The following is a 10,787-nucleotide window of genomic DNA, read 5'->3' on the forward strand; positions in this document are numbered from 1 at the left end:
TTGGGAAAAAAAGAAAAAAAGTGGCATTGATTGAGGTTGTCAAGGTATCAAATTGAAAAAGGACGGTGATATGTTATGTCATAGTACCAGAGCAAAAGAGAATGTGATTCAACAGGAAAGAGAAATGTAATAAGGAGCTAGCTAAATGGTAATTCTTTTTCATCGGAAAGGTTGAAGCCACAAATGTTTAAACAAAACAGAAGATCGAACAAAACGAAGACAAAGACAAAGACAAAGATAAGTAAGAGTATCAAAACGAAGACCAATATCACAGTCCCGGCTGCAAGATTGAATAGTTTGTGGGGATAGGTAATACAAGTTTAGAAGAGCAGGAAAAGCGATGGTGAAATGGGAGGAGAAAATGGAAATAGTGTACACGCCAACAAGACATAGGCGGTGGAAGGGGAAATGAGTGGAGATGAGTGACGGTATGTATAGAAACTGTCGGAAGCACTGAAAGCACCATAGTGAGTGAAGGTGTTGGATAATTGTAAACTTGAAAGCACGAAGATGGTAGTAATATTTGATTTGTACTGCTTACGTGGAATAACCACGCTTGACAATGGGTCAAGGAAAAAAAGATGAATGTTCCTGTGATCCGTATGCCACTGGAGCATGCGCTAGAGAAAGCTTCAGACGCTGATGCTTTTTACTTTATTTCAAGTCTTTTGGAGGCGATAGGCCGTGAGGGTTTGAGATGCAAAATTTCCAAAGATCCGTCGCCACTGAAGATGTTGAAGGGAATCTGATCAGCGATCTGGATTGTGACGAGATATCAACTTCATTCGACCCACTTTCGAGGACGCCTTTCTCAGCTTTCCATCCCAGTTCAAGCTCTGCCTTGGAGGGGTCGCAGATGACTGTTGCCAGATCACCTGGTCTTCGCGGTGCGATCTTCGTCTTAATTGGTCGTCCCGAAGCCTCAGTCAATGCTGTGATGACCTCCATCACCGAGGCGCCTCTTCCAGTCCCGAGACTGAGTATCGAAACTATGAGCATCAAGAAAATCTAACCTATGCCCGGATGGGAACTTACTTGTAAGTTTGGCAGTTATTCGGGTACATGCCTCGGCTAAACTTGTTCCCTTTTGGCTTAAATGCTCTCAAGGCGGCCAGATGACCTTTGGCGAGATCCTGTACGTGTATAAAATCACGGACACCTGATGGATCGAAGTCATCAGCGATCTTGTCACGGAATATCAAGATGATTTACAGTCGAAAGGGGCTACAGGGAACAGGCTTACCGGTGCCGTCGCGAGTGGGATAATCCGCTCCGTAGATCGAAATCTGCTCTCGGGTACCCTGCAACACTTGTGCAGCAATTGGCATTAAGTTTTCCGGGTAGGTGGGACTATCTCCGATCCGTCCACTAGGATCATTCCCGCTGGGGTTGGTGTATCGCAGGATGACTGCTCGAAAGTTGTCCGCAGATTTTTTCGACTGTCCTTGCAAGTAGCATAGTTTATGAATCAACTCCTCGCACATCAACTTGGTTTTCCCATACGTGTTGGTGATCCTCTCGTAATTTGCTTTGCGTTCGCCTTCAGGTTGGTGAGCGCGAACCGGGCAACGTGATTCGGCGAGTAGTTCGGTTGACGAGTGGGCTTCGGGAGCCGCGCTAGAGCCGTAGACTACAGCCGAGGAGGAGAATACAAGGGAATTGACTCCAGTAGATTTCATCACTTCAAGCAAGCCGGCGGTACCCAAGACATTGGTGGAATAATAGCCAGCGGGGTTCAGCCTGGAGCCCTCGACTGATTTCAGAGCAGCAAAATGGATGACATGTTGGATTGCATTGCCACCATCTCTGAACCTGTAGCCTTGAAAGATTGACCGAAGCCTTCGACGATCTCGAATATCTGTCTGGTGATGGTAGACCGGCGGATGAGGGCCGACGCTCTGGGCGGCTAATTCCCGTACTCTTCTTAAGGATTCCGCACTTGAGTTTTCAAGACTGTCGATGGCAATCACCCCATAGTCGCCCTGCTTCAATAACTCTAGCACGACGTGAGATCCAATGTAACCATTGGCCCCAGTCACCAAGATCAGCGGCCAGTCTTGTACAACCACTTTTTTCGCCACGGGTTTTGTTCCGGATCGTGGCAATCGATGACTGGATGCACGCTTCTTCTGGATCCGCCTGCCTAATTGACTCCTCGAAGAAGCCGCGGATGTAGGCTTAATGCTCATGCTCATCATGCTTTTGCACTTAGATGAATCGGGTGGATGTTAACAATATGAAAGCTCTTCGGTTGATTTCGGTCCAGGACTAGGAGTATATCAGGGGGTTAAAGCTAGGATCGTCAATGCCGGGAAAATAGGTGAATAGAGTAAGTCAGATTCTTTGAATGCGAGAAGGTATTTTTTGCTATAAGGAGCCAAATTTTTGGTGCAGAGAAGGGGAAATAGCAAGAGAAGGCTGTGGGCATTTACTGTATGTGGGGAAGAACTTGAATTCGTTGGTGGGATCAAAGAGGGTTGGATTATAAATAATAAGCTGGTTGAGGACGGATGGGAAGGATGCGCGCCGGACGTGAGCTGGGATGTTGGGGAAAGACCGGCATGCATAGCTGACTCGTGGCGTAATGACTTACCGCTAGGATTTGAACAGGTGACCGACTGAGCAGCTGGTCTTTGTTGTTTGTCGTTTGGGTCGGAGGGTCTTTCGGGCTGGCCGGGTCAAGAAGCGATAGACAAATGGCATACGAAATCTTGTGGGAACAGCAAATTGAAACCAAAGATCGGAGGCTCAAGTCAGTTGACGGGATCACATCGCATCAATAGTACAGCCACGTTTTTCTGGGGTAAAAATTGATTGATAAACGTTTACCGAGTCGGAAGAAACCCAGAATCTGCAAAGCAATGAGGCTTTCAAGGACTAAACAAACAGAGTGGGGTGAGGGCGATCCTGTCAGCTTGAGTATACGCGCTATGAGACCCTCCTGACTCGGAATGATAAGGATGGCGCTATCATGTTAAGGAGGAAGGCAGGGCACCGGGATGGGTGGTAATATAGCTTCCCTAGACTCTCCTCAATGTGCAGAAATAAAACGAAAATTCTGAAAGGCTTTTCTGTATGAACTGTGGGGAAGAATAGTGTGGATGGTTGCGAGGGTGATGGACGAGCTAAAAAAAGGCGCCGATAGTCAATAATCACCCGTCATCACATTCACCTGAATTCCAAGTCGAGCTAGTTCATCCACATTACTCTTGGGCGTTCCGAGTAGTGAGTCATAGAAAAGAAGCAAAATATTTGGATGCTTTGAATGGAGCAAGAGGTGTAAGGGAGGAAGGGCAAGGGCAAATTCGAGTTTCGGTCTGTTCATGCAGCGGGATGAATAACAGGAAGCATGTGTTGGATGTGTTCCGCGCACAGCCATAATAGGATGGAAAGCATCTGGATCGTGGGTCGCGTGGGCCATGGCTCGAAGACGAAAGGATATAAATATCTTATTTTTAAGATCCTAAGCCTCAAGAGCTTGGATGTACCGTCAACTCGTTGAATTGAAAGACCTCATAAGAGAAAGAATCTATGTATTGTAGAGGGTGTAGACTTGAAGGATATCTTGTTGAGAGCATGGTTGGTGTAGCTTTTTCTGAGCGTTTTGCCAAATGATGACGAGACAGTCCAGGCCCCTTCAACACGCGTTCTCCTGGCATTTTCTTTTCCAAGGTGGTTGAAGGTGAGGTAGAGATTTTGGACCAAGTGTGGGGAATTGAACGTGATGGCGTTCATCACGGCGAAGCCACCTGAATGCGTATGAAGGCGCAGGTGGAGGTGGCGGGTATGTACATACATATGCATGAACACAGTTCCAGCCTTCAAACTTGATGATATCATATCTTCCAACTTCTGGCTGAAGTTGTATGTATGGTGCTATGGATGCCGCCGCACAGATATATCTCCGAGCTGCATGGAGGACTATTCACAAAGGAATGGTATTTGCGGGGGTGGGGATTCTGGCATATTCTCGATTCAATCCACTCAGACAGGGATGCCGTTAGCTCGTTAGTTCGGCCGGTGGCACTCCGGGTGGATATAAAATTTGACCGGTGGATACATACAAGGTCAAAGAGTCATGAACGGGGAAACAGAATATTCTCGATGCCCAAAGACCTCTCAAGTTGCTCGGAAGAAGGATAAAGGGAAAGTCAATGAGATTTCAGTTGGAGACATAAACACATACATTGATTGAGCGAAGCACAGCGACTACCCTGAGCTTGAAGATGGATTGGCGATTGGGAATAGAGTGCTTTGGCCGAGATATGACTGGGAAGACAGGTCAGAGTGAGTATTATTATTATTATGAAAAAAAAGATAATTTGTTGGGGAAAACCCAGTCTTGAGAAATATAGTTTGAAAATTTGCGATAGAAGACAGGAAGCTCTCAGGTCTGATCGTCAGCGGGCAAAGCTGGAGAGCCCAAAACAATTTACGCGCCATCCGATGATCGATCGTTATCTGTCTGGGTCTTGCCGAGCGTGCTGCAGACTCTCAGCCTCAAGAGACTAAAATGTGGGGTTATACAAATCGACCCCACGGGGCAAGCTGTGTAGACCTTCACCATTGAGAGATCATGTGATTAAATTTTGGAAACCCATAGCCATGATGTAATTTGAACTGGTTATTGTACCAAACCGGCATTCAGTCGGGGCTGAACTCTATGTATGCAGTGCACAAAGGTGCACACCCATCCCACCACCGTTCCGGCACGTCTGAGTCATCTATCCCGGAGCAGTAGCTGTCATATGACCGACCAGTGGTGACTGACTTTCGAAGTCGCATTGGAAGGCAATTAATGCGCTTCACGGAGAGGTTTGTTAGGGATTGTTACCGGTGATATGTGGTGACGGCATGGGAGAAGAACTAGGAGCACGGCGGCCAGCTTGTGGGTGAGATACTTCTACACGTGCCTCTCGCCGCCGTTAGCATGCGAAATAGAAGGGCTCAAGAGCTCTCAAGAGTGATTTAATTTGATACATAGACTGGAGTCTACATAGAAGGAATGGGCCAGCAGTCCAGCGAACATTCTGTAGAAAATTTACTTACATGCGCCCTTTCAAAAGACAAAATCCAGTAGAAAAATTCAACGAATCGAGCAGCCGGCCGGCGGTAATGGGATTCGAAGTAATGGGTGGGAAGGTATAAAACTAGACTGGCTAATTGGATTCTTCAAAGTTACAGTTTTCAGGAATAGCTATTGAGAGAAGGTCGAGTGAGGTTAGCAGAGGATCGAACCATGCAAGACGGACACTGGGGGCAATGGAGCTTGGGGTGGCCTCTAAATACTCGAAGAAATTGGGAAGACAGAGGTGACAACAATGATGACGCATCCAGAGTTCCAGTTGAGAGCAGGTCGAAAGTACTCTCAAGGCTCGATTAGCAGATTTGGTTGATGGCGTGCTCAAAAACTGACCTGCTAGTTACCAAATTTCAACGTTTTTGACAGGGGGTGCTATCGCGATCTAGCTTGGGCGCAGCGGATGGGATTGGATGGCAACCGTAAAGGTGAGTAAGGGGGCAGAGACAATGTATCAGCAATGCTTGCAGAAGAGATCTTGTTTATGGAGAAGGGGTTGTGGGGTCGTGAGATCGGGTTTAAAGTTCCACGTTTGGCGGAAATGGGTGACCAGTCTCAGATGAAGAGATAAAAGGCGTGATTGTTAAATCTTTTTCTAGCAGAAAAAAAAGTGTGGAGCATAACTTAGACACCCTTGACAAGAGAGAAAGGGGGTGAGAAAGGTTACACCAGAGGGATCGGAAGAGAGGAGAATGACGATTTTGTAAATGGAAATAAAAATGCATAAGCTAGCTCGCTAACCGTAACGGTAGATGGCTATACTGATACAATTGCATGTCTTTATAAATAATTATAAATAACTGCCGAAGGTGATAGTTTTTTTGTGCTCGCTAGGTTCAACACTTCCCCACACTTAAGAAGTCTCCGTCGACTTGTGGAGGGCGATATGTAAAGGTCTGAGATTGAGTCGTGAATGTAGGATCCTCTGGGATCTTGAATAGTTAGGCTACATCGTCATCCCCCTCCAATGTTGACTGCTGACTTCTGGCCGGAAGAATTATCCATCCGCCTGCAAGTCAGGAGGGTGTGATAGACATACACCGCGCTTGATTGACACTTTATCGAAGCAATTCCAAGCTTTAATCCGACATTTCAGCTTGCGATGTTTATTGACATAGACCAAGGCCCTCTCAAATGGATTTGATGAGCTGGTCGCGACTCTCGTTCGGCGCGGATAAACCGTTTGGAATAGGATACCATGATGGTTTCATAGATTATGGAGAAGGTCCGACTCAGGATGGCTTGCAAACTTACAGGGTTCAAAAGTTGTGTTGGAGTAGTCAACATTCCTGGCCAAAGATGATCTATTATTGATCAAGAAGGGACCCTGTTATCAGAAACAGCATCTACCTAAGCAGAAAGCAAGAAAAACGAGCTCAGTTCAGCATACACATGTTCTCAGGAGTAGCCCAGAAGTGGTCAGTAGGATGGGGCTTAAGCATGCATGGCGAAGACGGAAAACCTTTGTTACATTCGAGTTCTCCCTTCCACCATATTCACACCGCGTGTCAATGCCTCTAGATGGAGTAGTCGAGTTGGTGGCTGCACCGGGAAAAGAAAAGAATTGAAGAACTGGCCGGCCAATGGGAGAGACGAAAGGAGTCAAGACAGCAGGATAATAAAAAAAGAAATTCCTTCCAAAATTCATTTTTGGTTCAACTGCGTCAATTCAGACCTTGTTATGTTCAAGCTTATTGCGCGCAAATGCTAGACTAGAGGAGAGCTGACGTAAATGTTTCAACTACAGTCCAAAACAACTTGAAACATACTCTTACATCATAGTTTTCAGCTTGCTTACATGTGCGCAAAAACCGCCATTCGAAAATTGTTTTGTATGTATTGCGTGTTTGTTCGCACACATACAGCAAGTGAAAAAATAACAACAAATGGGCAATGACAGGTGAGGCAATGACGTCTGTTTAAGAGTGACGCCGAGACTAGACAATCTGAGAGGATCTATCCAGATGGCCATGTCTGACCTATTGAAAAAACCATCCGCCCGGCGGGGGCCTGGTCCTATAACACAGTCCCGTTGCCGGCCGGCAGGTACGCGAAGCGCCCCAGGCAAAGACCTCGCATCGGCGTCAGGGGCTGCCATGCTTTGTTGGGTTCGGGATAGGTCGGCATGTAGCCAACATTGCAAACGTCTGAGGACGGAATGACGCAAGGAAATATGAATATGAACCATGTTTTGTTTGTCCGCTCATCATGTTTATAAATGCTCGAGGTGACATGTGTTACAGAAGCTCTAGCAGGAAATATCTAAGGAAAAAGGCGGGAAAGGCGAGCAAAGAAAATGACCGGCTGGCAGATGACATCAACCCAATAATTGGCAGCTTAAAAATGTTCATTCAATGATGTACCCAAGAAATCGGTGGCTAAATATTCTGCACCACGTCCTTCTTTGCCTTTTATGAATGTTCCAGCTGGAAGTTATACCCTGGGGCGATGGGAGGATTGAATTCCCCGACTCTACATGCCTTGCGCAAATCACAATTGAGGTATGGATAATGGAGCGACATCAACCCAAAGGCTGGTGGCTTCTCGGCGGTAGGCTCCTGGGTAATACGTGCGCATGTGCTCGAGCTTCTTAGTAAGCTGATTGCCCGCTCGATATTACCTTTTCGATGAATTTCCCTCGTGGTGGGGTGTTTCGGGGAGGGCAACCAGTTCCGCCCTCACAAGACCCGATGCCACAATGCGTTTTCTGTTGATACTCGTTCGACAGAAGTTGAGCCCTGCTCGTCAAGGGGTCAGTGGTTTATGTAAACCCCAGGGCGAGAGCAGTAACAAGAAGTCCACAACAATTTTTTTTTCTGAGACAAACCATAGCAGGTTTGGCTTCTCTTCAAAAATAGTTGTATTTTAACTGTATCAAAACGGTTTGTGACAAAAATTAATGATAACAAAGGTGCCAGGAATTTGTTTGTTATTGAGTTACAATATCATTTATTGCATTGGTTTTAACAGTTAGGTTACAGGTTTTTCTAGCATGCACATAGTTAACACACATTTAGGGTTTGCAAAGTTGCAACATAGTGGCATATGTCATGAAAACATACAACCTTATTTGCAGGGACTGTCAAATGCTTCCCAGTAAAAACGGGGTGTATGGCAGTATGTCACATTTGTATGTTTTCAACTTTGAGAACCCTAAGTGTAACATGGTTTTTAGTTACCATAAGTATGTGCGTTGATTTAATTAAGAAAGAAAACTAGTCAGTTTTTACTTTATTCTTCAAAGCGTTGTTGAAAGAGAAACCACATACCAAGTTTGTTGAAAAATTAAGACGGTTTTGAACCAGTAGAAAGATCACCTGAAATTTTTGGTGTTTTGGATTCTTCAAATGCAGAGTATTTCTGCACAAGATTGTTTGAAGTAGGAAAATCTCCTAATACTGGCACATTGTTCTTTAGCCACAAACAACTGCTGAAACAAATTTCAATTGTCCTAGGAAGCAGGTTGCCAAGGCAGTGAGGAAGATCATAAAGATGGGAGGCGCAAAATACACATGAGGGTTTTAAAAGCAAATGTTCAATGTACAAGTTGACAACTGATGCCACTTTTTTGAATCTATCACTGGTTGAAAAAAAGTGCAGTTGTACATTAGTCAGGTTCCTGGTTCTGGTATTGTCTACATAGGTGGAGACTGTGGATAAGGAAATAGCATTTTTCAAGATATCATGGAGAAGTCTTTACTAGTTGGTGCTCTAAGGAAAAGAAAGTGGACTACAGTTCAACAACACAGATTTGGTGCATTTGGAGCAATTGTTAGTCTGGGACTTGGCTTGGGCACAGCTGAGTAGGGTAATTTTTCAGATGTACACAAAAGCAAAGTGGAAATGGACTCTGGCTCAAAAGCAAAGTCTGCTGGCTTTGTTGGGTGGATTTGGAATAGTTGTTGGTCTACTCCAAGTGTGCACATGGCTTTCCAGACAGCATAATTTGTGAAATTTACACAAAAGCAAAGTGGGCATGGGCTCTGGCACAAAAGAAATGTTTGCTGGAGTGGTGAGGAGAACACTGCAAAAAACACAGAGGAAGAATCCAAAAAGCAAAGGAGCTGCAAATATGAAAGGAGAACTTTTGACAGCCATCTTAGCCATACACCACACAGGGAGGTATTGATGGCTTGGCCTAATTGTGGTCCTCACCGTGTTGGAGTAAGTTAGACTTCCTGAATCCACCAGTCCTGCACTTGGTACAAATTTTGTGCTGTGCCAGTGAACCCACACAGGGCCCAGGGGGAACTGCTGCCCAAAAATTGCACCAAACTCAGGGCTGCACTATAGAATAAACTCAAGCAAGTGCTGTCAGTTAACATGCAGCATACACAAATTCTTTCCTAGTTGATGAATTCCAGGGTGCACCACCCTGGAATGTTTGGAAGTTTCTCAGCTTAAGTCTATAGTGCAAAATGCATAAGACTGAGGTACAGAAAAAATAGTCTGATGTGCACAGACTGAGCCCCTAGGAAAATGCTCATCTGGGACACCCCTGACTCATCACAAGTCCCTCACATTGGAGGTTCCTAGCTGGTACAGCCTGGGATAACTCAAAGCGTGTGACCTCCCGGTGTGGTGGAAGAGAGTGGTACCATCACAAAAGTGGCCGGGCCACTCCTGTGCAAGATTATCTTGTAGAAATTCTGATGATTCAGAGAATTCTGCTCCACAGCTCTGCAAATTTTGTAGGGCTCCAAGTGGGGGAAATAAAGTAAAGCAAGTATATTAATGAATCTCTGCAGAAGTCAACTGTAAAATAACGCTCTGCCTCATAAAGAAAATAAATCCGCAACAAAACTCTGTGAAAACACAAGGAAACAGCCGTTGTGGTTATCAATTTGGGCACACTTCTCAAATTTTCCACGGAGCAATCAGTGCAGAGTGCGGATGGTGCGGAGCGCAGACAATGCAGAACGGAGCGGAGCGGAGCGCACAACTGAAGGCGGCGGTGTGCGGAGCTTGACTGCAGAACTGGACTCAAACTGAGCAGGCCAGCGCGGACTGGCTAGCGGAGCCAGTGATTGGGGGAAGCCATGGCAGCCAAATCAGGCGTAGCTGGGGCGGAGGCGGCGTGTGGGATCCTGACATCATAGGCTAGACAGGGGTGTGGAAGCTAGAGAAAGGAGTTTGATGGCGGTCAAAGGCAAGCAACAAAGAAAAAAGGAGTTAGCCTGAGAGCAGAGCTTGACAGATGACATGCTTGTGTGTATAGCGCTTGGCAAATGACAAGTGTGCATGTGTGAATGGAGTTAGCGGTGTAAGACTCAAAAGTGGTTGTGAAACCCTTTTGCTGAATGGAGAAGGGGATGATGGAGGTGCAAGCTCTGCCCTTCTATACTATCAGATAGCAAGACCCACCAAGCTAAGCTTGGCAAGTTTTAATCAAGTGCTAGGTCTGGTCTGGTTCCATTTGAAGTTGTTTGATAACAGGTATGTGAAAGATGTGAAAGTTTATGATGAGTGAAAGGGTGAAAGTTGACTTGATGATTCTGGTGGGGATTGAACACAGGTCCTTGGGAGGGTGATATATAAAGTTGAGAAGAGTGCCCGGGCTGAGAAGGGTATATGTATCAGTTTGGAGTTGAACCAGGAACCGGGCAACTTGTGACAGGCACATGACATGTCAACCAAGAGATATGAGAGTATGAAAATATGAGAGTGAGCTCAGTGGTTATTGCAGATATGAGGGATGATATGGTAT

At 45.7% G+C, this 10,787-nt stretch overlaps 2 protein-coding genes across 2 annotated transcripts; both read right to left on the reverse strand.

Annotated features, from left to right (window-relative positions):
• Positions 1-654: 654 nt before the first annotated feature.
• Positions 655-2,198, reverse strand: PtA15_9A568 (uncharacterized protein; the record flags this gene model as incomplete). Its single annotated transcript, XM_053172790.1, has 4 exons — positions 655-725; positions 795-976; positions 1,036-1,159; positions 1,244-2,198. The coding sequence occupies 4 exons, from the start codon at positions 2,196-2,198 to the stop codon at positions 655-657; spliced, it is 1,332 nt and encodes a 443-aa protein (XP_053023996.1).
• Positions 2,199-2,279: 81 nt separating this feature from the next.
• On the reverse strand, positions 2,280-3,421 carry PtA15_9A569 (uncharacterized protein; the record flags this gene model as incomplete). The annotated part of the gene is made up of 5 exons (XM_053172791.1): positions 2,280-2,341; positions 2,433-2,496; positions 2,594-2,710; positions 2,830-2,877; positions 3,173-3,421. 5 exons carry the CDS (start codon positions 3,419-3,421, stop codon positions 2,280-2,282), a joined length of 540 nt encoding a protein of 179 aa, XP_053023997.1.
• Positions 3,422-10,787: the final 7,366 nt, after the last annotated feature.

This window comes from Puccinia triticina, chromosome 9A (assembly GCF_026914185.1).
Source record: "Puccinia triticina chromosome 9A, complete sequence".
Classification (NCBI taxonomy): Eukaryota; Fungi; Basidiomycota; class Pucciniomycetes; order Pucciniales; family Pucciniaceae; genus Puccinia; species Puccinia triticina.